The sequence below is a fragment of the Molossus molossus genome, unplaced genomic scaffold, assembly GCF_014108415.1.
Source record: "Molossus molossus isolate mMolMol1 unplaced genomic scaffold, mMolMol1.p scaffold_m16_p_3, whole genome shotgun sequence".
NCBI classification, from domain to species: domain Eukaryota; kingdom Metazoa; phylum Chordata; class Mammalia; order Chiroptera; family Molossidae; genus Molossus; species Molossus molossus.
In genome coordinates, this window is record NW_023425366.1 from 117789519 (window position 1) to 117816839 (window position 27321).

The 27321-nt window shown below is 41.7% G+C and overlaps 1 protein-coding gene across 1 annotated transcript in view; it reads left to right on the forward strand.

The window, feature by feature from the left end:
- Positions 1-1282: 1282 nt before the first annotated feature.
- Positions 1283-27321, forward strand: part of ADCY9 (adenylate cyclase 9) — a 136205-nt gene continuing 110166 nt past the window's right edge. Inside the window, exon 1 of the mRNA XM_036279846.1 lies at positions 1283-3015. Within this exon, the coding sequence (XP_036135739.1) occupies positions 1323-3015 (1693 nt within the window). The 5' untranslated portion in view covers positions 1283-1322. The remainder of the gene's footprint in view (positions 3016-27321) is intronic.

Genomic DNA, 27321 nt, shown 5'->3' on the forward strand with positions numbered 1-27321 from the left:
TATAGTAGTTGCAAACTTCTATTTATAAAAAAGGTGTGCCGAGGGGGAGGGCAAACATTTTCATTTCCTCAACTCCGTACCCCAGCTGTTCCTTAACTAGCAGGCCTCCTAGGTTTCCCCGAGCGGATGTGGGGACCGAACCGCGGGAAGAGGTCATCTCCCAGCCAGCCCCCGCGGCCCGGGACAGCCCCTGCAGCCCCTCAGTGTTCACTGGGGCAGCCGGGGCGCGGCGCTGACCCGGAGGAGGGCGGAGCCGCAGCGTGCGCACGCCCCCGCCCGTAGCCCTGCCAGCCCCGTCCACCCAGCAGCGCGCGCACCGTGCGCGTATTCGAGACTGGCGGTGGCGGCGTGCGCGGGCCGCGCGTGCGCGCTGCGGTGGGGCGAGGGGCGGCGCAGGCGGGAGTCTGTCAGTGACAGCAGGAGGGGGTGGGGGCTGGAGAAGGTGGTGGCGGCGGCTCTTCCGACATGAGGCAGTGGCTCCGTGGGGCTTGGCGGTGGCCGCAGCCAGGGCGGCATCTCTAGCTTGGGAAGCTGCCCGGGGCGGGCGTCCCGAACCGGCATCGCGGGAGCGGGCTCTGCGGCAGTGCTGCGCACGGGCCGCCGGCTGAGGGGCCCGCGCCCTGCCCTCGGTGCCGGGCGTCTCCAGGGCCCTGGGCATCCCCAACCGTTGGGTCGCCCCGGCGGCCAGGAGCCGGTGAGCGGGCGGGCGGGCGGGGCTGGGAGCAGCCCCCTCTACACGGGTCGCGCAGAAGAGGGTGGCTGCAGCGCCCCAGGCTCCACAAACTCGCTGCCCGCCTCCCGTGGGGCCGCCGAGCGCGCGGCGGGACGGAGGGGTCCGGCCGGCGGCCTGACGCAGTGGAGGCGCCGCGCGCAGCGCAGCATGAGGGGCCCGCCGCCGCCACTGGGAGAGCCGCGTTTGCCAGAGCGGCTGGCGGCGTGAGAGTGCTTCGAGCCGGACTCCCCTCCGCCGCTGCGGCGGGCGCAGCAGGCGAGTGTGCGCTAGGGGACACGCCGCGGGCTCGGGCGGCGCCGCGGGCTCGGTGACCACCGACTCGCGGACCCTGGGCACTTTGGGCCCGTCCCGGGTGGCTGGGGTCGGCCTCTAGGTGGGACGGTGGAAGCGCTGATTAGAGATTACCGCAGTTTTATGAGCATATGGTGCTTTTGCAAGCAAACCGCTGGGGCCGCCACTTAGGAATGGATAGAGCTCGTGGCCTTCAGGTGCATGTATCTGGATGGGAATAAACACCAGCCTAACTCTGCTTGTCTCGCTGACAGGTAGCGGTGACCCCAGCCCAGGGTGGCTACGAGCGCGCGGCAACATGGCTTCCCCGCCCCACCAGCAGCTGCTGCAGCACCATAGCACCGAGGTGAGTTGTGACTCCAGCGGAGACAGCAACAGCGTGAGGGTCAAAATCAACCCCAAGCAGCTGTCGTCCAACAATCACCCCAAACACTGCAAGTACAGCATCTCCTCCAGTTGTAGCAGCTCCGGGGACTCAGGCGGCGTCCCACGGAGAGTGGGCGTCGGAGGCCGCCTGCGCAGGCAGAAGAAACTGCCCCAGCTGTTCGAGAGGGCCTCCAGCCGGTGGTGGGACCCCAAGTTCGACTCCGTGAACCTGGAGGAGGCTTGCCTGGAGCGCTGCTTCCCACAAACCCAGCGCCGCTTCCGGTACGCACTCTTCTACATCGGCTTCGCCTGCCTGCTCTGGAGCATCTATTTTGGGGTCCACATGAGATCCAAACTGATTGCCATGGCAGCCCCTGCTCTGTGCTTCCTCGTGGTGTGTTTGGGCTTTTTCCTGTTTACCTTCACCAAGCTGTATGCCCGACATTATGTGTGGACCTCGCTGGTTTTCACCCTCCTGGTTTTCACCCTGACCCTGGCTGCCCAGGTTCAGGTTCTGACGCCCCTCTCAGGACGTGTTGACAGCTCCAATCATACTCCCGCAGCTAAGTCCACAGACATTTGCTTATCTCAAGTGGGGAGCTTTTCCATGTGCATTGAAGTGCTGTTTTTGCTCTACACAGTCATGCACTTACCTTTGTACTTGAGCTTGTTTTTGGGAGTGGCATATTCTGTTCTTTTTGAGACCTTTGGCTATCATTTCCAAGATGAAGACTGCTTCCCCTCACCTGGAGCAGGGCCCCCGCACTGGGAGCTGCTGAGCCGAGCCCTGCTCCATGTCTGCATTCACGCCATTGGGATCCACCTATTCATCATGTCCCAGGTGAGATCCAGGAGTACTTTCCTCAAGGTGGGACAGTCCATTATGCACGGGAAGGATCTGGAAGTGGAAAAAGCTCTGAAAGAGAGGATGATTCATTCTGTGATGCCAAGAATCATAGCTGATGACTTGATGAAACAGGGGGATGAAGAGAGTGAGAATTCTGTGAAAAGGCATGCCACCTCCAGCCCCAAGAACAGGAAGAAAAAGTCTTCCATACAGAAAGCCCCTATAGCATTCCGCCCATTTAAGATGCAGCAGATTGAAGAGGTCAGTATTTTATTTGCAGACATTGTGGGCTTCACCAAGATGAGTGCCAACAAATCTGCTCACGCCCTGGTAGGTCTCCTCAATGATTTATTTGGTCGCTTCGACCGCTTGTGTGAAGAGACTAAGTGTGAGAAAATCAGCACCCTGGGAGACTGCTACTACTGTGTGGCAGGGTGCCCTGAGCCCCGGGCTGACCATGCCTACTGCTGCATCGAAATGGGCTTGGGCATGATACGAGCCATCGAGCACTTTTGCCAGGAGAAGAAAGAAATGGTGAACATGCGTGTTGGAGTTCACACGGGGACTGTCTTGTGTGGTATCTTGGGCATGAGGAGGTTTAAATTCGACGTGTGGTCCAATGACGTGAACTTGGCCAATCTCATGGAGCAGCTGGGAGTGGCTGGCAAGGTTCACATTTCTGAGGCCACTGCAAAATACCTAGATGATCGGTATGAAATGGAGGATGGGAGAGTTACTGAACGCCTTGGCCAGAGCGTTGTTGTTGACCAGTTGAAAGGTATGTGTATTTCTTTGCCTAGTCATCTCACTCCCCACTCCTGTTTGTGTTGAAAAAACAAAACAATCTCTTTCCAGTGACAGTATCTGGACTTGTTGTCTGGGGATACCTTACTGTGGGGACATCTCAGAGCCTGAGGACTTTTTCTCCAATGAGTCAAATATCACAGATCTTTTCACACTGTGACAGTGCTGACCTATATGAGACCTTTAGGAGGAAGGAGAACTTTGAAAATGTATGTCCTTGCCAGTTGGCTGTTAATATTTCTGAAATTCTGGGGGCAGGTCTGATGAATGTCAGGGTACGGAAGCCCTGCAGTCAGAACTTTGAAGCACTTTAAGAAGTTGCCTTTCCATTTCATTTGGTTGCCCTTAAGCCCCATTAAAACGTTTCCCTATGCTCCTTTCCAACAATGTGAAGAAGAAAACCTTTCTCCTCTTTAGGCCTCCCTTTGCTGGGACAAGGAAGTCAGCTCAGCCCTGTAGGACTCTGAGAATTAGATGGAATCATATACCCCGAAGTGCACACTCTTTGCCTAGGTCTCTTTTTTAAAAAAAAAATGTTTACAGTTTCAGCTTTCAACTTCATTTAACGATGCTTTCTTATCATGCTATTTGTAGTATTCATATAGCCTGCAGCATTTTAGAAGGTTGAACTTCTCAGGCTGCCAGGTGATTTGAAAGTGATCAATGCTCACAAAGCAGTGTTTAGACCTCCAGCCCCTCAGATTAGTATCTGGTCCTTGGTCCCAGTCTTAAGCTCCTTACTGCTATTCTTGATGTTTTCACTGGGCTTCTTTAATTTTATTTTCATATAGGACAAAAATCTTTGAGGTGTAGGAAGCGATATTTAAATAAGTGGGGCCAAAAGTAAAGATTCTAAATAACACTTTTTAAAAACAGTCCTTATGTTTTGCTAAAATCTTCCAGATTGAGGGGAACATCTATTTAGGAACTATGTAGAGAAAATCACATTGGTTTTTAAAAGCCTAAATTTGCAAAGCTATATTATATGTTTTATGGTGCCCACATGTTGCATAATCACACAGTGAAAAGCTCTAGGAAAGGGAATCCTCAGAAGGAGAAGTAACAGCTTAAATCAGAGATGGGAGAAGTAATAGTGTAAATCAGACAGTATGTGGTTGAGTTTGAGGGCCTGAATAAGTTCTCAGCCTTGTCACAGTCTTATATGCTCAACTGACATTTTCTTTCTCTGCTTCTGATCAGAGTTCCCCATGTCATTTACTTATTGGTTATCTGGTGAGGGTGCTTTATCCTTCTCCTGATTTTTCTTTATTATATTAATTTTGCTAGTAATTGAATAATATGGATGTAGTTGAAAAATATTTTCACCTGATAATTACCTCTACCTAGAGAGTTTTAAATGCTATATTGATGAGGTCAGAAACTATTCTTTGCAGTTCACTTGAGAGATTCTGCTGTGACAAGTGTCTTTCCCTGTAGGAGAATGGCTCTTGCTCTTGACTCTGAAAGTGCCACTGGAGTGGAGTGCAGATGTAATTACTGCTAAACGTTTTGACATCTTTAGGGTCCAAGTGTTGCAGGCTCTGTTCTCAGAGATAATGGGACAGATTCCAGAGAATGGAGCTGTGCTGTAGTATATAAAATTAAGTATGACAATGATAACAGTTCTGTAAATGGTACTTTGAACAGGGTATTACTTGAATTTAAAAAATAAAAACAGATGTAATCATTAAGTATGTCTGAAAATTGCCAAGTCTTTGACTCTTTGGCAATACCCATCTTTGTTAATTTGTGGGTAATTTTATTTTTGGTTTTCAGATCAAGGGTCTAAAGACACAGGCAAAAAACATGCTAGAATGGCTTGTTGATTTTTTTAACCTCAAATAGTCTAAAATTGGTAAATTCACTTTTTCTCTAAATTGTGTACACTCTATATTTGTAAGGAAAGGTTTTACTACTGGATAAAGGTAGGGAAAGACAAGGCTTAGCTAAACCAGTGACTTCTTTATATGGTATTCCCTCCTTTAACTGTTTCCCTGAGACCATGATTTTTGCCGTATTCAGCTTATTTTGAAAGCCTTTGTGGACAGGACTCTACTAATCGAGGATGTCTACACAACTTCCTGTCCCTTTTTGAAATTGCACAGTTCAATTCTCCAGACATTGTACAAATTTGCTAAATTGAGATGATCACATGGTGTATAGAAGACCCTTTCATACATGGTGTTAAAGTTAAATATGTAAGATTTCTTCATCCTGTCTTTGGGTTTGTGGTAGATATTTTCTCTCTGCAATGTTGGGCATTAGCCTTTCTCTCTCATCCCCTTTTCTGATGATGGGGTTAAAAATACCCAGTAGAGGGCTCTGTAGAAATGAACATGGGTAAACTGGGGATTCCAGAACTAGCCTGGCAGTGTGAAAGGATGCTACTCCTCTAATTTATCCGAATAGGCTTTGTGAAAGGGCAGACTTTCATTATTTATGCACATTCACTCACTCTTTGGAAATCTTTATTGTGCTCTTGCAACATGCCTGCCACCAAGAATGCGCAAATGGAGTCATGACAGTTCCTGACCTCCATGAGCTCACGGTTATAAATGAGCACTTTAGAGAGGTGCATGTACTTGGTTGGAGTGGGTGTTAAGATTAAGTAATGGCTCTCCAGGTAAATGGAAGTAGAACAGTTGGTGCAGTGGGAATAGCATGGGCAAAGGCTTGGGATTGTGTTTCTTGGTGGTTTGGGCAATTATAAGTAGTTCATTAGGATAAGGAATGTTGTGGGTCACATGGGAAGGAATTTGGATTCAATCCTGTAGGTAATGGGGAGCCACTGATAGGCTTTTATGCAGAAGGCTTAAGTGATCTGATTTGAGAAAGTTTACTCTTTCAGTTTTAGGGACTGTGTTAGAAGGGTGTGAGACTGGAAATTAGTGAGCTGTTTCAGTGAATCCCAGGAAGGATTGATGGTAGCCTGAACCAAGGTAGTAACAGTGGCGATGGAGATCATGGGACAGATATGAGAGTAGTAAGATCAACTTGACAGGACTTAGAGCCATATTTAAATAGTCAACTGGGGAGGCAAGGGGCTTGCTGGTTTGAAAGGCAAATGGCATTTCAAGTTTCTAGAATTTACCTGGGGACAATTTAGAATCAGGAGTGGGAGAGAGGCCTTTGAAGCTTCTATGGTATGGATGGAGAATGCAGGATCTACTTGCAGAACATGAGAGGCCAGAAACCCCTGGCTTGTTCACTCATTCATTCAACAAATAATTTATTTTGTGCTGGGCACAGTTCTAGGTTCTGGGGATACAGCAGTGAACAAAACAGACAAATATTCCTGCCTTTTGGTGCTTCCATTCTAATACCATAGTCAGACAGTAAACGAATAAGTAAAATATAAAGTTTGTTTTGTGTTAAGTTCTAAGGAGAAAATATAAATCAGGAAGAAGGATAGGGAATGTGTGTGTGTGTGTGTGTGTGTGTGTGTGTGTGTGTGAAATTTTAGATTGGGTGACCAATCACTGAGAGAGAAAGTAGAAAGAATTTTCAGCATAAGACTAGGATTTTGGAAATGATCCAAAAAGTGAGGGGCAATTATTATTAAACTTATTTTTTTTAATCATCACCCGAGGGTATTTTTCCATTTATTTTCAGATAGAGTGGGAGGGGGGAAGAGAGAGAGAGGGATAAACAGTGATGTGAGAGAGACACATTGACTGGTTGCCTCCCACACGACCCAGACCAGGGCTGGAACCAAACCACAACTGAGGTACGTGCCTTTGACCGGAATCAAACTCAAAACTCTTTGGTCCACAGGCCGACGCTCTAACCGCTGAACCAAACTGGCCAGGGCGAGGGGCAATTATTATTAAAAATAGGGAGAAATAATCTGATTTGAGTGATGGGAAGAAGGGTCCCTCCAGACCATTTGGGATGAATCACTGGACCCTGTTCTCTTCTGCCTTGGGTCACAAGCAAAAAAATGAAGCATTTTGTCTAGAACTGTTGGTTTTTCCTATTATAGGTAGAGAGTCGCAAAGAATGTGAAACTGTCAGAGAATACCTACAGACATCTTATTTTCCTTCTCTTAAATATTACCAGGATAAAACAAAGGTGCTCAGTCACTCCACCCACAATCATGTTTTTATAGAAGAGGTGAGCTCTGCTGAGGTAAGAGAGGCTCATTCCCTTGTAATAGGCTGGAAGGTCAAGCCTCCCTCCCCCAAAAGCTGATGGTGGTGGCAGCAATAGCAAACCAGAGGGTGGAAACTGGGACAGGACAGATTTGAGAAGGTGTTGGAAATCTGGGACTGGGATGATAAGGAATGGCCCTGACCGGCTTATGAGCCTTTTTCCACAAGCCAGTGGTTCTCAAACCTTCTGGTCTCAGAATCCCTTTTTATACTTCTAAAAATTATTATGGAAGCTAAAAAAAACTTGTGTTTATGTAAGTTATCTATTGATATTTACCTTATTAGAAACTGAAACAGACTGAGTTTCAAAAATCTTTCCTTGACTCTTTTAGAAATAATAAGCCCATTGTACCCACTGCATGTTAATATAAGTAACATAATATATGTATAATTTTAATCCTTAACTGAGGATATATATTTATTTTTAATCCTCATCTGAGGATTTTTTTTCCCATTGATTTCTTTTTAAAGATAGAGTAGAAGGAAGGAGGGAGAGAGAGAGAGACATTGATGTGAGAGAGACATGTCGATGGGTTACCTCCTTCATGACCCCGAATGGACCCTGCAACCAAGTACGTGCCCTTCACTAGGAATCGAACCTGCGACTCTTTGGTCCACAGGCCAATGCTCTAACTGGTGAGCCAAATCAGCCAGGGCTTGAGGATATTTTTTCATTGATTTCTTTTTAGAGAGAGTATAAGGGAGGGAGGGGGGGAGTGAGGGAGGATGGCGGAGGGATGGAAGAGGGTGGAGGGAAAGAAGAGGGAGAGAGAGAGAGATCTATTGGTTACCTCCTGTATGCGCCCCGACTGGGGCTGGAAATGGAACCTGCAACCCGTTGGTGCATGGGTTGATGCTCTAACCACTGAGTCATACCGGCCAGGGCTAAATAAGATTTTTATACAAGTAACCACTTAAAAAATATTTTCGTGCCCTGGCCAGTTTGGCTCAGCGGTTAGAACATCGGCCTGCGGTACGGAGAGACCCGGGTTCGGTTCCGCCAAGGGCACGTACTTCGGTTGCAGTTTGTACCCGGCCCTGGTTGGTCGTGCGGGTGGCAGCCACTCGATGTGTCCCTTTCACGTCGATGTTTCTCTCTCTCTCTCTCTCTCCCTCCCACTCTATCTGTACAAAAGGTGGAAAAATGTCCTCAGGTGAGGATAAAAAAAAAAAAAAAAAAATATTTTCGTAAACAAAGAAATTTGGTGAGGAAAGTTGCACTATTTTACTTTTTTTTTTTTTTTAATCCTCACCCGAGGACATTTTTTGACATTTTGTTCAGATAGAGTAGGAGGGAGAGAGAGAGAGAGAAACATCGACGTGAAAGGGACACATCGAGTGGTTGCCACCCACACGACCCAACCAGGGCTGGGGACAAACTGCAACCGAGGTACACGCCCCTAGCGGGAACTGAACCCGGGTCTTTCCAGACCGCAGGCCAATGCTCCAACCGCTGAGCCAAACCGGCCAGGGCCTATTTTACATTTTTGCAAATCTCTTTAATGTCTGGATTAACCAAAGACTGGATTTAAAAAATTGTGGTAAAATACATGTAAAAATTTATCTATCATTTTAGCCATTTTAAAGTGTGTCAACTAGATTTCTTAACTGCTTTGACCTTGTTGCGGGATGTTGAAGAATGTGTAGAAAATTTGGCTTTACTTTGATGTAGAGGTAGTTGGAAAATGGAGGAGCATTTCAATAGCCTTTTTAGATCATTGTGAGTATTTGATACCCAACTAACACTCAACAGACAAGTGATAGTTTTTTAAGCATTACTTGCAGTATGAATCTGAAATCCTATTAATCCGTTTCTGTATATGCTATTAAAAAGTCCATTGAGCCCTGGCCGGTTTGGCTCAGTGGTTAGAGTGTTGGCCTGTGGACCAGAGAGTTCTGGGTTTGGTTCCAGCTAAGGGCATGTACCTCGTTTGCAGTTTGTCCCCGCCCCAGTTGGGGTCATGTGGGTGGCAACCAGTCAATGTGTCTGTCTCACATCGATGTTTCTCTTTTTCCCCCTCTCTCCCTCCTGCTCTATCTGAAGATGAATGCAAAAACTGTCCTCAGGTGAGGATAAAAAACAAGCCAACCATTGGATTATTGCATGCATCTTTACCCAGGTGTGATTTTGTAATGTTATGCATTGGTCATTTGAAAAATGTTGGTGTTTTGAATTATAAGGATGTTCCAAATATTGCCAAAGCAAAGTCTTTAATATTGGGAAGATGTCAACTTCACAGTGGCAGATAAGAATTTTCAAAAATTCTGGTTTTCATTTGAAGTTTGAATTTTATCATCATCAACAAATGCTGTCAGTTGTTTTTCTTGAAGTGGCAGACTCATTTTGTTCATTTTTCAGGAACATTCTGCCAAATACTCAAGTCTAAATAAGTAGAGTTTGTCTGTAGGTCAATAATAAATGCTATTCTATAAAAAAAGCAGCTAATTCAGCTTGTAACCCAAACAATTGCATGGATGCTTTTCTTGACAATCATGATACTTCAGAGTGCAATGAAAGTGCTGTAGGCACATTTTCCCTTTAGTTACATAGAACATGAAAAAGACATGCCCTCAAGGTTGAAATTTAACTATTATTCATTTTTACTGTTTCCTCAAAGGACATTCTTAAATGAAACTGACTTTTTTACCTTCTGCAAGTATGTGGTGGTAAAGAACTTGTTGATGACTAGTACAGTTTGGTGCTACAGCTTTGATTCAGGCATCAACAGTTTTACCCATGATTACTTTTGCACCATCAATGCTGAGTCAACACTGCAAAAGGCAAATAACACCATAGCATTATTATGGAAAAATTTTCGTGCAGACATCTCAGGGATCCCTACTGGTCTGCAGACCACACCTTGAGAACTGCTACCCAAACACATTCTCATGTAGATGAAACAACTCAAACTAGAATTATGACAGACATCACATTTATTGTGAAAGTAACAAGTGACTTTTAGTTCATACATTTACTTTTTCTCAAAAAAGTCCTTTGTGATTCTGTCAAATCTTTGTTACTGCTGTTTAGGGGTCATGATGAAGACCATCAACTTTGTTCTTTTATTTTTGCAAGGCTCACCCTTTGGCAGTATAGTTTGGTGGTTGGGTGTATGGAATTTGGTTTCTGATACATTAGGATTTAATTGTGAATTCTGTGATTTCTGAGCCGTGGAACTTTGGAGCAACTACATAGGGACTCTTCAATTTATAGGAATGACAGAACCTCTGTCAGAGGGTTATTGGGAGAATCAAATAAGATGATGATTCAAGTAAAGTGCTTATTAGCATAGTGACTCGATCACTACAGTTGTTCAGTAAATAATAACCAACTCTTCTAGCTGGTGAATCACATTTTGTACTGCACTCAAGGGTGTTTCTTTTTTCCTACACTCTATTTGTTGCACATCTTGTATAATTTGAGACTGAAACTCAGAACACACCAGGGACTGTGATTGTGTCAGTTTCTCGAATTAAAAAGGGCAAGTGCCCAAAATACAAAACACAGATAGCTTGCCCTGGATAAACTATAGTTGCCAAGTTTGGCAGCTTCTTTATTGAAAATCCCAGGGAGTTCAGGCAGTATTGTTCTTGGGCTATTTCTGGTCCCCAGGGCTTAGAGGTACCTAACATGATGTGGCCCCGGTGATAGTTGAGGAATTATAGGGAAATCTTCAATTTTGAAATTCTAGAAATATTGGCTGAGTTTTTAACTAGAGCAGTTACTCAGCTCTACTGTATTTTACTGTAAATTCATTTATTTATTCAACAAATATCAAAGGAGTTTCTACTATTTGAAAGGCCTGGACTAGGTTGTGCAGATAGAGCCCTCTGGCCTCTTGGAGTTTACAGCCTAGAAGGGGTAAGTAGGCATTAATCAAATAATCACCTAAGAAGAGATTAAGAAGTGCAAATTCATTGCTAGACTGACAAACCTCAAAGGGAAAGGGGTTGGGCGGGGAGAAATAAACCAAAGAACTTATATGCATAACCAATAGACACAGACAACAGTGTGGGAAAAGGCGGGAGGTGGGCGGGAGTGGGAAGGAGGGGGTCAATGGAGGAAAAATGTGGAACATCTGTAATACATTTTACATTCAACAATAAAGATTAAAAAAAAAATCACCTAAACAAATATGTACTAGACTTGCTTATCGTATTACAAATAGGGCTGGGAGTTAAGGATACTTATCTCCATTTTATACACTAGGGAACTGAAGCACAGAGAAATTAAGTAATTTGGGATGGTCACACAGCTAGAAAGAGCTGCTAAGTGGTGGAGCCAGTACAGTAGCCCCCCATTATCTGTGGTTTCGCCTTCCGCGGTTTTAGTTATCTATGGTCAACTGCGGTCCAAAAATATTAAATTGAAAATTTCAGAAATAAACAATCGGTAAGTTTTAAATTGTGCCCTTTTCTGAGTATCGTGTTGAAATCTCGAACCATCCACACCATCCCACTCCATCCCACTGGGGATGTGAATCATCCCTTTGTCCAGCATATTCATGCTATGTAACTATGACCTGTTAGTCACTAAGTAGCTGTATTGGTTAGCAGATTAATTGTTATCGTATTACAGTACTTGTGCTCAAGTAACCCTATTTACTTAATATGGCCCCCAAACTAGTCACATAATTTTTATTACAGTGTATTGTTATAATTATTTATTTTATTATTAGTTATTGTTAATTTTTTACTGTGCCTAATTTATAAATTAAACTTTATCATAGTTTATCATAGAAATTAATGATAAATTCCTTTATCATTAATGTATAGGAATAAACCATATAGTATAGCAGGTCCTCGAGTAATGTATTTTGTTCATTGCCTTTTATGCTGTAGGAACTTAACTTGTTTATATCAGTTAACCTATGGTGAAATTTGTTTCTAAATATGTCATTTCACCAAAATCCCAGAATTTATCTGTGATATTAAGTGAGGACTTACTATATATAGTTGGTCCTTGAATAACTTGGGGATTAGAGGCCTCCCTGCAGTCAAAAATCTGTGAATAGCTACAGTTGGCCTTCTGCTTACTTGGATTCCCAACTGTAAAGCTGACCTTTGGACATGGGTTTGAACTTCAAGGATCAATTGGAAAAAAAAAAAAATCAGCATATAAGTGAACCCATTCAGTACAAACCCTCGTTGTTCAAGGATCAACTGAAGTTTTAGGCATCCTCTGGGGTCTGGAATATACTTTCTGAGGATAAGGGGTGACTACTATATTTAAACCCAGAAGTCTATATTAGAAAACACTATTTCCCACTCATAGAATTGTTGTAAGGATTAAAGGAGAAAATGATGTTAAGTACTTAGAAAAGTACTTGGCACAGAGTCACTCTTGAGATAAGATTCATAAACTAGTGTTATTGAAAGTGGGGACAGTTTTCTTAGCAGCAGCAACAGCAGAAACAAATATCCCTTTGTTTAGCTCTTTCCAGTTCAAAGTGTTTTCATGCACATTGTAATCTCAGCCATTGTGAAATCTTAGAATCATGGGAACTGTGTAGGTTCAAAAGTTTATATTTTATTTGCTTGGTTCTTTCCTTTTATATACCAGTTGTCAGGCTGAGTTGGTTTCTTAACATCCTCTGAAGGGGACCAGTGACTTTTTTCAAGACTCAATATAAACACTTGGATTTTAGTTTTTTGATATATTTCACGCCATTACAGATATCTTTTTTTTTTTTTTTTTTATGATCCAGTTGTTCCATCTTGGGCCTGTGGGAACCCCTGAGTCCTTTTCATACAGCCTAGTAGTCTTTGATAGCTTTCTTACTCATTTAGTGACATTTTTAAGGAGTTAAGAAATTACAGGTGTTAGAATTTTATTAAATCTGTTTGATATATTTATTCAGAGACTGAGCTAAAGTTTACCTTTTCCTTCTTTTGAAAAGAAAATTAATAGTCTATGCATGTTTATATGAAGAATTAGTACCACAGAAGAAGCAGTTTGTGCTTCTTAAGCTCTTTGGCAGGTTTAATTTTTATTCTTAAAATCGATAGTTATAGAACAATGCAGCATTTTCTTCTATGAAATCTTCCCACCAATACTTGTTGAGTGACAAGTACCTCTGAATGTTGGTAACCAGGGATAAAGAATAATAAAATGAAAAAAATCCTAAACCAAAATGTAGTTTACCTGTTTGGAGACTCAGGCCAGCAAGCCCCATCTCCTAGGACAGCTGTGGAAGGTTCCAGAAGGCCTAACTCCAGGAATTTCCTTCATAGGAACCTTTCTCTGAATAAGCTTCCTGGAATGATTGCTCTGCAACTCTTTTTCCTATCTTGCATAACGTGTGTTTGACTTATTGACTCCTCTAGAATGTGTCCTGAGAGCAGGAATTTTTGCACGTTTTGTTTATGGCTGTGTTTCTAGCATGAGGTACATGGCCTAGCATATAGTAGATGTTCCACAATATTTGTGGGATGAATCAATGAATGAATGAATATTATAACTACTTGAGCTCCACATATGGGCACTCCATTGTGTGTGAAACCACACTCTACACAGAACAAACCAGAAGGTAGAGAACAGACAACTGGTTTTCTAGGAATGGTTCAGTGGTTTATTAAATACAGGCTATGGGATGGGCATGAAAGGATCTAGGGAAGGAGACAGAGCTGCAAATGCAGTGTGTAGAAATGTGAAATATAGGCCCATGGGTGAGGGAGAGTGGATAGCCTCAGAACCAAGGGTCCCAAGGGTGCTGCAGTGAAGGCTGTGGGGCAGGGCTGGAACTCAGGTGATTGAAAACCCAAGTGTTTGTTTAGGGCCTAGGAAATACAGTTTGAATGGCTTAGTTTAGGCAATCATTTTTAAGTTTTTTAAAATGGAGATTTTAAGAAGTATATTTATCTTTAATAACACAGTAGAGCCTTATAATTCTTACTTGATTTTCACTTATGCACATGAAAAACCAGCATACCTTTTTTTTTTTTTTTTGTTTTGTGTTTTTTTGGCAAAGCTCCTGGATAGTCCTTGTGCATAATTTCCAGGATTTTAATATAATGCTATTAAATTCTGTTAATTTTTTCCTTCCAAAGAAAAATGTGCTAATGAAAGTAGCTTTTGAATCATTTATATTTGTGTTTGAATTGTTTGGGAAATATTAAATTAATTTGGTTACCATGTAGTTTGTAGAGAGGAATAAAACCCACATGCATGTGATTTATTTTCTTTTATATGGATATTAAATATACCATTAAGGCTTTGACATTTTAAGTAGAAGTCTTGCACATTGATTCAGTTAGTTTTGACCTCTTATGTGGTTAATATTCAAAGTGTGGATTACATTGCATTCTGTAACTTCATAAATGAGTTCTTTTTTCCTTAAGAAAATGATTCTTATGGTTATTAATGTTAATTTTTGTTTTGTGAATGAACTGTCTAAAAACCGGATGGTGTGGTAGTTAGGGGATGTTTCTGAAAGGAAAGCACTTTTATAGAATTATCTTATTATTTGTATAAATGAATTTGTTCAGTAAATTAGCTTTTCATCTAAAGATGTTTTCTTTACTAACTAGTTAAGCACTTTTGGGAAAATAATTTAATTTTTCTGGTTCTCAGTTTCCTCATTTGTAAAATATAAAGTTTGAATTAAATGTGCTTTAAATTCCTCATCATTCTCTAAGAATAACTGAGCTCAGATGATTGGGAAATAGTACACATTCTTAATATGAAGAAGTGGTTTTTTTCTTTGTCCATGTGTTTAAACTATGAACCCTCATTTAGTTAAATTTAGTATGTGGAAACTCAGATTTATAGAACCACTATTGCAGGGTATGTGTGAGATTCTTAACTTGCCTAAGGATTTTTACTTCCTTTAAATATAAATAAATAAAGTGAGTTAAAGAAGTATAATTTACACATGATTTTTGGGGTGATTGCATTTGTTGTATAAAGCAGGGTATCATTAGAGGAACCCCATTTGATTTGGAAAGTTTGAGAAATACTTCTGAAATGGCTTGGAGAAAATGCAAAGTGATTAAATTAAAAAAGGGGGGCCCTCAATTCTTGTTTGAACATTATTTTGGAGAGAGATTGGAAGGTTACTTGCCAACAAAACGAATTTTACTGTGTTGGCAAGTTTTTCAGTAGTAGAACAGAGCAAATATTAGATTAATATGTTCTTACTGATTATTCCATTAATAAAAGACTCACTTGCTCCTGATGGTGCATGGTTGGATCTGCTATTTATTTAGTGTGCCAGGGTCCTATATATATTTACTATATATTTAGTGTGATTCTAGTAGTTCAAAAATTAATGCAGCTGGAAAGTATCTACCTTAGACCTTGTAATTAGACATTAGAGGTCACCAATGATAAACAGAGACCCGTGGATTTAATTATAAAGGATTTATGAAAGATTTGAATGGTTTTCTTATCCTTTCTTACGAATAGCAAAGCAGCTCATGGAAAGTAATATAACATTTGCTGTGATTTGCATGGCTGGTGAAACAAAGTAGAAAAGGAAAAACACTCTACTTTGTCCTGAAAGACAGTGTTGTCATTGGGTACATATGTCATCCAACCCGAGAGAGAATTTCACCTCAACAAAGACCCAACTTGTGAAACTGTAGCTTCCCTTAGAGAAACTGTTATTCACAGTCTGTTGGAGTCATATGTTTTCTAAGGACTAAAGTGCCTGACTCAGTGTGTAAGTAATTGCAGAAGGTTAAAAACTTTTAGAACTACCATGCAAACAAAAAAATTTCAAAGGATGCTTCTTGTCTCTCACACACATTTTAAAGAGAATTTCTCAGATGTAATAAATTAATTCTGTTCTTTCTGGCTCCTGAAAGAAATTGTGATAATGAACACTTTCAGAGCTGGTGATTCTAAGATATCAACTTTGTCCCTCTGCCATTTGAAGTTCAGATGGAAATGTTTGCTTTCATAGCTCTAGTCATGATGTTACTTTATTTAGTAGCTATTAAATTACCAATTCCATATACTCCTCTGGAGGTGTTCCAGTTTGCACTAAGGTTTCTGTTCCTTTCAGCAGCATTGCTTATGGTGTGTGAAACTGTCCTGAACAAGGAATATGAACAAGGTTCTTAGAGTGAATGATTTTAAGCATTTCTTTTATATTTTAATAACAGCTCTTTTTAGATATAATCCACATACCACACAATTCAATCATTCCAAGTCTGCAATTCAGTGATTTTTAGTATATTCGCAGGTATGTGCAACCATCACCAAAATCAATGTTAGAACATTTTTAATCACTCAAAAAAGAATCCTATACTCATTAAGAGTCACTCCCCATTTCTCTCTCCCAGCCCCTGGCAACCAATAATCTACTTTTCCATCTCTATAGATTTGCCTATTCTGTACATTTATTATAAATGGAATCATACAATATGCAGCCTGTTATGACTGGCTTCTTTCACTTAGCATATTGTTTTCAAGATTCATCCACATTGTAGCATGTGTTAGTACCTCATCGCTTTTTATGGTTGCAAAATATCCCATTGTGTGGATAGACCATATTTTATTTATTCACTTATCAATTGATGGAAAAGCAATTCTTTTTCAAATTAACAATCAAGCTGGCTGGTTGAAGATAAGTTGAAGATGGAAAGTCCTCTATTGTTAAATAATATACCTTGACTAAAATTTAGTATTTCATTTTCACCAATGTTTAGAAGTTTTCCTGAAAGTCATGATTAAATGTGATTTAATTCTGACTTGTAATTTAATTCACATAATCAGTTTAGTTATTTTTAAAACAGTTGTCGTTTTTTTCTGAGCTTGGTCCAGGTTGATTAAATATTAAATTCTCTGATCCTTTCTCATTCTCTTAGACAGTACCTTAATAGACAGCTTTAGGGGCAGCATATGGGTGAATATGAAACCAGCCTCATTTGATATGTTGTTAGATATAAATATCAATTATAGTAAGTCTTTCTGGATGGTTAAGTTTTCTGAAAAGGTGAGGATTTTCCTTTTTAGTCAGTCAAGCATTTTCCTGTTTTAACCAGCTTAAACATTTGGTTTTACATTTCTGAAATGTACAAAACACTTTCTTACCTTCATAAAAATGAAATATGCTAAATACAATTTAATTTTCTTGATGACTCATTTATCTTGCCTGTTACTTGGCTTTTACTCAGATAGCAACTACACTGTAAAGAAAGGAATTTTTGCTTTATTTTAAATAAACTGAGACTGCTCTGTTTTTCCAGTACTTATGTTTTAAAAACATTTTTTAAATTTTTGCTTGCTCTCTTGTTATCAGCTTATGTAGCTATTAGTATGCTTTCCTGTAATAACTTTGTTCCTGGTTTTCAATTTATTCCAAAGCAAAACAAACATAAATTAGTTAACTCTGTGAAGGTAATTTGATTAAAAGAACTAAGAATTTGGTCTTTGTGCAGTTTTTGGTTGACAAATATATTCTGAATAAGTGAAGTTGCTTGGCAGTGAGTTCAGGGATGAGTAAGATGTTATTACAGTTACTTTTAGTATATTTTTAAAGGGGAGGAGAAAGGGAAATCTGAATCAAATTTGTGTCTTAGTAAATGGAGCATGTTTTCCAAAAGATCAAAGTAGATTTCTTTTGGTATGTAGAAATAGAAAGTGGGAATTATAGATTAGATTTTATAACTAATGAAGAATTAATTAGAATTAATAATTCTATAACTAGTTATATTATAAAGCTACAGTGTTAATGATAAATTGGGGAAATACTGATTGTTGTTGAAATTTACCAGAATTTTGGGAAAGAACTTTGTAGACTTTCCCAAGAAACATCTGGTAGGAGTAATTGTGTAGAAAGTTTGTGTGTTGTGTGTTCTCTAATATACTGCCAAGGCAGAACCGGCCACATTTCTTCCTCTTTGTAAGTTTAAACTGAAGATGTGAGTGAATTTTCATCTTAGAAATTTGTTAGTTTGGCATTTGGTAGCACTGAAACAGTGCAAGTTGGTGGTGGTGGTGGTGTTTTTTTTTTTGGAAGGTTTATTCTTTCTGGAGGGCCTGGCCAGATGCCAGACTGCCTAGTACATGCTGGGCAGGTTTGCAAGTTACATGATCTTCCCACTGCCCCTCACTCCACAGGTTATGTCTGTATGTCTGCCAATCTACCAAGACATCAGCCTTCCTCTTTGTGAGATTGTTCTCTTCAACTTAAAATTAAAATAGATTCAATTCTTAGGAGTTTGGGTTGTCAGTGTCTTTTTTTTTTTTTTAAATATGTTTTTATTGATTTTTTTTTTTTAGAAAGAGGAAGGGAGAGAGAGAGAGAGAAACATCCATGTGAGAGAGAAACATCAATCAGCTGCCTCCTACTGGGGATCGGAGCCCCAAACCCGGGCGTATGCCTTGACCTGGAATGGAACTGGGACCTCTCAGTTCATGGGAGGATGCTCAATCCACTGAGCCACAACGGCTGGGCTGTCAGTGTCTAAGTCAATGTCTTAATTATCAAAGTGGTCAAAACTGGGGGTCTGAGAATTGGTTTCTCTTTGAGGAAGTGAGTTGCCTAGCCTGAAAGGTTTGGGTTAGAATTAAATGAGATAATGCACAGAAGAACACCTGGCACATGGTGGGTATTTAGAAATATTTTGGTTTTTATCCTACTCCCCTGCCCTCAAAACCTGTTTTCATCAATGTTGAAATCTATGTAATTGATGGTACCGTAGCAGCAACTATAAGGAAAGGGAAGCACAAAGGGAACAGGGAACATGAATTCTATAATGCTGAAACCTTATGCCAGGCACAAGCTAGCAGCAGGGAGCTCAGAAGACCCACACTTAGATTTAAGGAAGGAGTCCGATGCAGGCTTCCCTAATATCCAGACAGAACTTGCCTTTTTGTCATTATTGCTTGCCTGCCCTCTGCACATGCTTCCTCCGGCCCTGATCTCAACCTCTTGGGGCTGTGAGCACCAGGCACCACATGATTGCTGTATGGGAGACCATGAAAAACAGATACACAGAAGATGGACACAGTGTCCTGCAGCCATGGGGCTGTACAGAAAAATAAAGCAGGGTGAGAACACAGATACTGATATCAATGACTTTATATCTGATGGGCGAAAGGTGCATTAATATCTCAGAATAATTGTTGATTAATATTATGGCTGATTTAAGACCATGAATACAGCACTTGAATTCCCACTTCTCCCCTTTTACAGAGAAAGAAAAATATATTTTTGCACATCAAGTGCTCAGTTCATACTTCTCTACAGGGAATCACAGGCCACCCACCAGTGCCTGAACTCAGGGGGTTGACATTTCTTATGATAGTTTTTATAAGACTGTCATGAAAAATCCTTGGATAAGGTCTTAGGATTTATCTAAACCTAACTTGACTTCCAGTCTAACCTCTAGGCCTGGTGGTACTATCCTGATTTCTTTCATAAGCTTTCTCTGAAACTGACCTACCCACTGATGTCAGGTTTCTTGAACCATATCTGTAACTTGTAAGGATTCATATTCTGCCACTTTCCCCCACTTATTGTTATCCTACAGTTTCTTTATTTCTTTTATTAATCTTTATTGTTGAATGTAAAATGTATTACAGATGTTCCACATTTTTCCCCCATTGACCCCCTCCTCCCCACTCCCGCCCCCCTCCCGCCTTTTCCCACACTACTGTCTGTGTCCACTGGTTATGCATATAAGTTCTGTGGTTTATTTCTACCCCCCCCCCCCACCAGCCCCTTTCCCTTTGAAGTTTGTCAGTCTAGCAATGAATTTATACTTCTTAATCTCTTCACCTTTTTCACCTATTCCCCCAACCCCCCTCCCAACTGGCAACCAACAAAATGTTGTCTGTATCCATGAGAATGTTTCTGTTCTGCCTGGTCATTTTGTTTGTAGATTCCATTGTCAATAGATATGTATTCATTGCCATTTTGTTTGTTCATATATTTTATCTTTTTCTTCAAAAAGACCCTTCATCATTTCATATAATAACAGTTTGGTGGTGATGAACTCCTTTAACTTTTTCTTGTCTGGGAAAGTCTTTATATGGCCATCGATTCTAAATGACAGCTTTGCAGGATAGAGTAACCTTGGTTGTAGGTTCTTGCTTTTCATCACTCTGAATATTTCTTGCCACTCCCTTCTGGCCTGCAAAGTTTCTTTTGAGAAATCAGCTGACAGCCTTATGGGAACTCCCTTGTAGGTAACTAACTGTCTTTCTCTTGCTGCTTTTAAGATTCTCTCTTTGTCTTGAACCTTTTGCATTTTGATGATGATGTGTCTTGGTGTGGGCCTCTTGGGGTTCATCTTGTTTGGGACTCTCTGTGCTTCCTGGATTTGTATGTCTGTTTCCTTCACCAAGTTAGGAAAGTTTTCTGCCATTATTGTTTCAAACAGGTTTTCGATTTCTTGTTCTCGCTCTTCTCCTTCTGGCACCCCCAAGATGCGAATGTTGGCACGCTTGAAGTTGTCCCAGAGGCTCCTTACACTATCCTCATTTTTTTGGATTCTTTTTTCTTTTTGCTGTTCTGATTGGGCATTTTTTGCTTCCTTAGATTCCAAATCGATGGTTTGCTCCTTGGATTTACGTTCTCTATTATTGAAGCTGTGTACATTATTCTTTATTTCAGTTAATGCCTCCTTCAATTCTAACTGTGCATCCATGATTTCTGACTGGTCCTTTTTTATGCTCTTGAGGCCCTCACTAAGTTCACCGAGGTTCTCACTAAGTTCATTGAGCATCCTTATAAGCAGTATTTTGAACTCAGCATCTGTTAGGTTGCTTATCTCCATTTCGCTTAGTTCTTTTCCTAGGGTTTTGTTCTGTTCTTTCATTTGGGACCTGTTTCTTTGTCTCCTCATTTTGGCTGCCTCCCTGTGTTTGTTTCAGTGTATTACTTAAGGAGAGGTATGGGGCTAGCTGAGACCAGATGCTGCTCGTTTGAAAGAATTTAGGGAAAACCTGAAGCAGGATCCAAGACAGGCCAATCCTATGGTTAAGCAAGTGGCAACAGCTTGGGTGGGCCTGAAAGTTGGGCGGGGCGGGGCCTCAGGGAGTCACCAGGGCGGGGCTACCAGTGTGAGCCAGGTTGCTGGAGTCCCAGATATGGCTTCTGTCTGCAGCCCCAGGGAAGGGCTCACCAAAGGAACAAAGGCCTCTGACAGCACGTTTGTCCCGCAGAAAGCCCCCTCTCCAGCCCTCGCTCCAGTGCCAAACAGCTCAGTTCTTCCCTGTGTGTCTCTGGTGCCCCTTGAGCTGCCTCCCCTCCAAGCTTAGAGGGAGAGTCCAATAAGTTCGTGCGCGGGCCCTTTAAGGAGCTGCTTGGGGCTCCAGCCGCGTCAGCGTCTCTGAGCCTCAGTTCACGCTGGTTTTTCCAGCCAGAAGTTATGGGGATTCTCTTCCTGGCACTGGGACCCTGAGCGGGGCACCCGGCGTGGGTCGGGGACCCCTCAGTCCTCAGGAAGGACCTTCCCAGCCGAGGTATCCTCCTGATTTTTATCCGCCACACTTGGGTGTGGGACTATCCCGTTGCGCTGCCGCCGCCGCCGCCCCTCCTACCAGTCTGGATGTGGCTGCTGCTTTAATTCCGTAGTTGTAGAACTTCCATTCAGCTTGATTTCAGGCGGTTTTGAGTGATGGTTGTTCTGTAGTTTAGTTGTAACTTTGATGTTGTTGTGGGAGGAAGCGATACCACGTTTACCTACTCGCCATCTTGACCGGAAGTCATCCTACAGTGTCTTGATCCTCTGTTCACTTTTTAAAAGTTACATGAAATTCACATAACAGAATATTAGCCATTTTAAAGTTAATTCAGTGGCATTTAGTTCATTTACAGTGTTGTACAATTGTCACTTCTAACTCTAAAACATTTTTATCACTTCAAAAGAAAACCTCCTACCTATTAGCAGTCACTCACCGTTCCTTCCTCTTCCTAGCTCCTGAAAACCACTAATCTACTTGGTCTCTATGCATTTGCCTATGTTGGATATTTCAGATGAATAAATCAGTATGTGGCCTTTTGTGTCTGTTTTCTCCCACTGAGCATCATGTTTTCAAGGTTCATCCAGGTTGTAGCAGGTGTCAGTGCTTCATTCCTTGTTGTAGCCAAATAACATTTCATTGTTTATTCATCTGTTGAAGGAACCCAAATGTGACTATTGTGAATAATGCTCTTGTGAACATTTGTGTACAAGTTTTTGTTTGAGCACAAGTTTTCAGTCATTTTGGGTATATGCCTGGGATTGGAATTGCTGGGTCATATGCTAACTATGTTTAACTCTTTGATATACCTATGCCACTTTTTAAAATGAGAGACTTGTAAAATGTCACAGCTGGCAGTTAGGTATTTCAGAAAACACCCTGCAAGTTGAGAGTCAAGTTGGTAATAGGTAATGTTATGAATTACATGTCTATGATTAGGAAAAAATTATAATATAGATATGATATGTCTAGAGACCTTTTCTTTTTGATAAACATATGGGTTTTGGCTGTCTCCTCCAGGCTGGCATTGGATTTGGCAACTCTGGAATCGTGTGTTAGATAGTCACTATCTAGGGCAAGCTTTAAAAAAGTACTATTTAAATATTGACAAGGAAAAAAAAAAAACCAAAACAACTCTAGGAACTTTCTTGTTCAAATGAATTCATACTATCTAAATACAGCGGGGTAAAATTAGGCTTTCCCTTAGGTTTCCATGGGGCTTCATGAGCCTATGGGCCTCTTGTGCCTGTCTGGGACACTCTCCTCTTGTTAGCTATCCTTAGAGTGCGGGAATGTGGGATACTGTCCACAGAGAGCAGTGTTCCCACAGTGCTGCCTTAATATAGAATGTTTGTCTAAAAAAACGTTGGCTACTGAAAGAGTTCCACTCCCAAACATGGTCATTGGTTCAGAGTTCATTTTTATTTGTTTTTATGTAGTTAAAGCAAGAAAAAGTATGTAAACTTTCAGTGTTACCAAGTATCAGTATTGCTTAGGGTAGAGGAGCAGAAAACTGAGTTTTCAATTTAAAAAACACTGTTCCTCCTTCAGGGCAAAGGAAGACAGTGGTCCCTCTGTGGCCACATGGGGAAGGTTGGAGGTTGGCCAGGCTCAGGCTGCTGTTTCCTGAGAAGGTGAGTGGGTGGGAAATGTTCACAGGTATGAGGGCCATGCTCCAGGGCCAACCTCAATGCTTCCCTCTGATGAGTGATGACTCCCCAACTTTTCTTTCAATTAAATTTATTGGGGTGACATTGGTTAATAGGATCAACCTAACTTTATTAATCCCCCTGAAAAGTTGCCCTCGTGGGGGAGCTTGGAACGCCACATAGGGCAGCTGGATTACAATGGCCACAAGTGGATGGTCAAAAACTGTTAGGCAGCTCTTGGGCCCATGGAATCCTAGCAGATGTTAGCCTTTTGTTAGGATGTTTTTCAAGCCTGTAGGTTGGTAGGTAAAACTATTCAGGATGAGTGTGGTAGTTTCTCCGGACACGAAAGGAGATATTGTTTATGTTAGGATTCCATCAGGGAGGAAACTGTTCCTTGAAAGTACCCTGTTACTCAGCTGTTGCGCTACATTTTTTTTTAAGTCACCTTTGTTGGCATCCATTTGTTGAACAAAGTTTTTAAGTATATGAAGACATATAAACCATAGTCCTTGTCTCAAAAATCTCCCAGATTACTACCCCATCATGCTGGTGGGAATGTGAACTGGAGCCTTCTCGGGCTGTGGGAAACAGCCTGACCACTTCTCAAAAGGTTAAACACAGCATTACCATATGACCCACCAGTTCCAGTCCTAAATGTATACCCAAAACAATGGAAAACATATATTCACACAAAAACGTGTAGGTGAATGTTCACATCAGTATTATTTGTAATAGTCAAAAAGTGGAAACAGCATTGGCCAGTTTGGCTCAGTGGTTGGAGTATAGGCCCGAGAATCAGAGTCATGGGTTCCATTTTGGTCAAGGGCACATACTTCAGTTGCAGTTCTGTCCCGGGCCTAGGTCGGGATCATGTGGGAGGCAACCAACCGATGTGTCTCTCTCACATCCATGTTTCTCTCTCTCTCTCTCCCTCCTCCTTCCCTTCCTCCCTCTCTCTGAAGATAAAGGGAAGAATGTCCTTGGGTGAGGATTAAAAAAAAAAGTGGAAACAACCCAAATGTTCATCTAATGTGGAACAGATAAAATGTGGTCCATCCATATGATGGAATATATTCGCCATAAAAAGGAATGAAGTACTGATACATGCTACAACTTGGATGAACCTTGAAAACATGCTCAGTGAAAGAAGCTAGTCACAAAGGACCGCATATTAAATGATTACATTTCAAGTGTCCAGAAAAGTTAAATCCATTGAAACAGAAAGTAAATTAGTGGTTGCCTAGGGCTGGGGGAAGTGAAGGGAAATGGAGAGTAACTGCTAATGGGAACGGGGTTTCATTTTGAGGCGATAAAAATGTTCTGAAATTGATTGTGGTGATGGTTGCGCAACTTTGTGAATATACTAAAAATCACTGAATTGTATGGTATGTGAGTTATATCTCAATAACGCTGTTAGAGAAAACAAGTCTCCTAGGTTAACATTAACTAACATTGACAATGAGAGTATATTGTAATAAAAAGTAATAAGATTGGAGATAGAGATTTTGTAGTTCATCTGTATAGAGCAGAGGGCAATGAGATGGACATGTTGTTGTGGCCTCTTGGGAGAGCTAGAAGTCATTGGGTAATCAGTTAGGCTTGGGGATCTTGTTCACAATTTTGGAGATTCAGAATCTTCATTTCCATCATTGTTCAGAATTGTACAAATTTAGGAGGACTGATTCATGCCAACCATGAGACTGATGTATAAACTAGGTGCCAGTGTATTAGTTTACATTGGGGAATATGGTGTGCTTTTCCAGTGGCTAGAGTATTCATATCTACTGCCCAGGATACTTCCTCTGTGATATCAAGATATCTGGGAGGCCTCATTAATAGTGATAAGATTGCTTAAGGACGGTAGTAGTCAAGCAAAGGATCTTAAAGCACATGATGTATTTAACTATGGGGAAATCACAGTGAGTATATCTTACCAGGAAATGGAGTACAGATTGAGCATCTTCCCTGAACTGTGTAAATACCACTGGAGGTTTCCTTCATGGTGTTACAAAACAATCAACTATACAAAATAAAATTTTATCATAAAATAGAAAATTTCCTACTTCATAGGAGATGCAAACATATGTAGAAATGCTTACAGATAAAACCAAGTAATTTCAAATTAATAGTGTGTAAGTTAATGAAGACCTAACTAAAAGTTGCTTTAAAAAAGTAATTTATGCCCTGGCCGGTTTGGCTCAGCAGTTAGAGAGTTGGCCTGCAGTCCAGAGAGACCCAGGTTCAGTTCCTGCTAAGGGCATGTACCTCGGTTACAGTTTGTCCCTGGTCCTGGTTGGTCATGTGGGTGGCAGCCACTCAATGTGTCCCTTTCACGTCGATGTTTCTCTCTCTCTTCTCTCTCCCTCCCACTCTATCTGAACAAAAAAATGGAAAAATGTCCTCTGGTGAGGATAAAAAAAAAAGTAATTTATTACCACACATAACAAGAAGTATGGCATTTCCAGGGTTAAGTCAGAGGTTTGATGACATTTCAAAGGACCCACATGTTTTCTATCTTTGCTTTCTGTCATCCTTGCTCTGTGGGAGATGTCTGTCCTTGTGGCACAAGGTGGCTGCAGCCATTTCAGAAACACGATGACATCCAGTGAAGAAGAGGACCTTTTCCTCTGTGCATATCTTATTTTATTAGCAAGGAAACTTTTCCTAGACAGTTTCTTACACACCTCCCTCAGGTCCCTTTAGCCAGGGTAGGACCATGTGCCATGCCCTCACCAGTCACCGGCAATGGGAGGGAGGCCCCCTTGGCCTAGACTTACTTTGCTTTATCCATTGGGGCAAGGTGGGGTGGGGTGGGGTGGGGGTCTCCTTCCTGAGCAGGTGGAAGGGAGATGCCCCAAAGAGAGGCTTCTGCTATTGAGGTAGATTGGAGGCAGGGACATGAAGAGAGAAAATGGCCCTGAGGGATACAAAGCATTAAGGCTGTGACTTTAGTTAAAACATGCAGTGTTTTTCTTTCTTTTTTTTTTTTTTTTAATCTTCACCCCAGGACATTTTTCCATTGATTTTTAGATAGAGTGGAAGGGAGGAATGGAGGGATGGAGAGAGGGACAAAGGGAGACAAGGAGGGAGGAAGGGAGGGAGAGAGAGACATTGATGTGAGAGATATCGATTGGTTGCCTCCCACATGACACAACCCAAACAAGGCTGGGAATCAAACCTGAAACCCAGGTATGTGCCCTTGATTGAGAATTGAACCCAAGACCTTGCGGTCTGCAGGCCAACCCTCTAACCGCTAAACCAAACTGGCTAGGACTCTTTATTTCTTTATTCTTACCCAAAGATATATTTATTGATTTTTTTCCTTTTTTTTTTTTTTTTTTTTGTAGAGAGAAAGGTAGGGGCGAGGGGAGAGAAACATTGATTGATTGTCTTCCATATGTGCCCTGACCTCAGATCCAACCCGTAACCGAGGTATGTGCTCTGACTGGGCATCGAACCTTCAACCCTTTGGTATATGGCCATTGCTCCAACCAACTGATCCACCTGGCCAGGGCAAAACATGCAGTGTTTTTATTTTATTTTTTTTTTTATTTTTTTTTTTTTATTTTTTTATCCTCACCTGAGGATACTTTTCCATTTTTTGTTCAGGTAGAGTGGGAGGGGGAGAGAGGAAGAGAGAGAGAAACATCGATATGAAAGGGACACATCGAGTGGCTGCCACCCGCACGACCAACCAGGGCCGGGGACACACTGCAACCGAGGTACATGCCCTTAGCGGGAACCGAACCCGGGTCTCTCGGGACCGCAGGCCAACGCTCTAACCGCTGAGCCAAACCGGCCAGGGCTGCAGTGTTTTTAAAATGAAAATTTAGGTACTTGTTCTTAGGAGAAATTTGTGAACTTAGATCATGCAACCAACCCACCCTTTGCATTTCTCTTCTCCATTTCTCCAAGATGGTGGTAGCTTCTTACACCTTTCATAGCTGCTCTTTACACCTAGAACTCACATGCCCACCAGCTGAGTTTGGTCAAAGAGCAATGCCTCTCTGGAGCCCTCTCCTCTCCTTACCCTCCAGAGTGGACAGATTTGCATCTT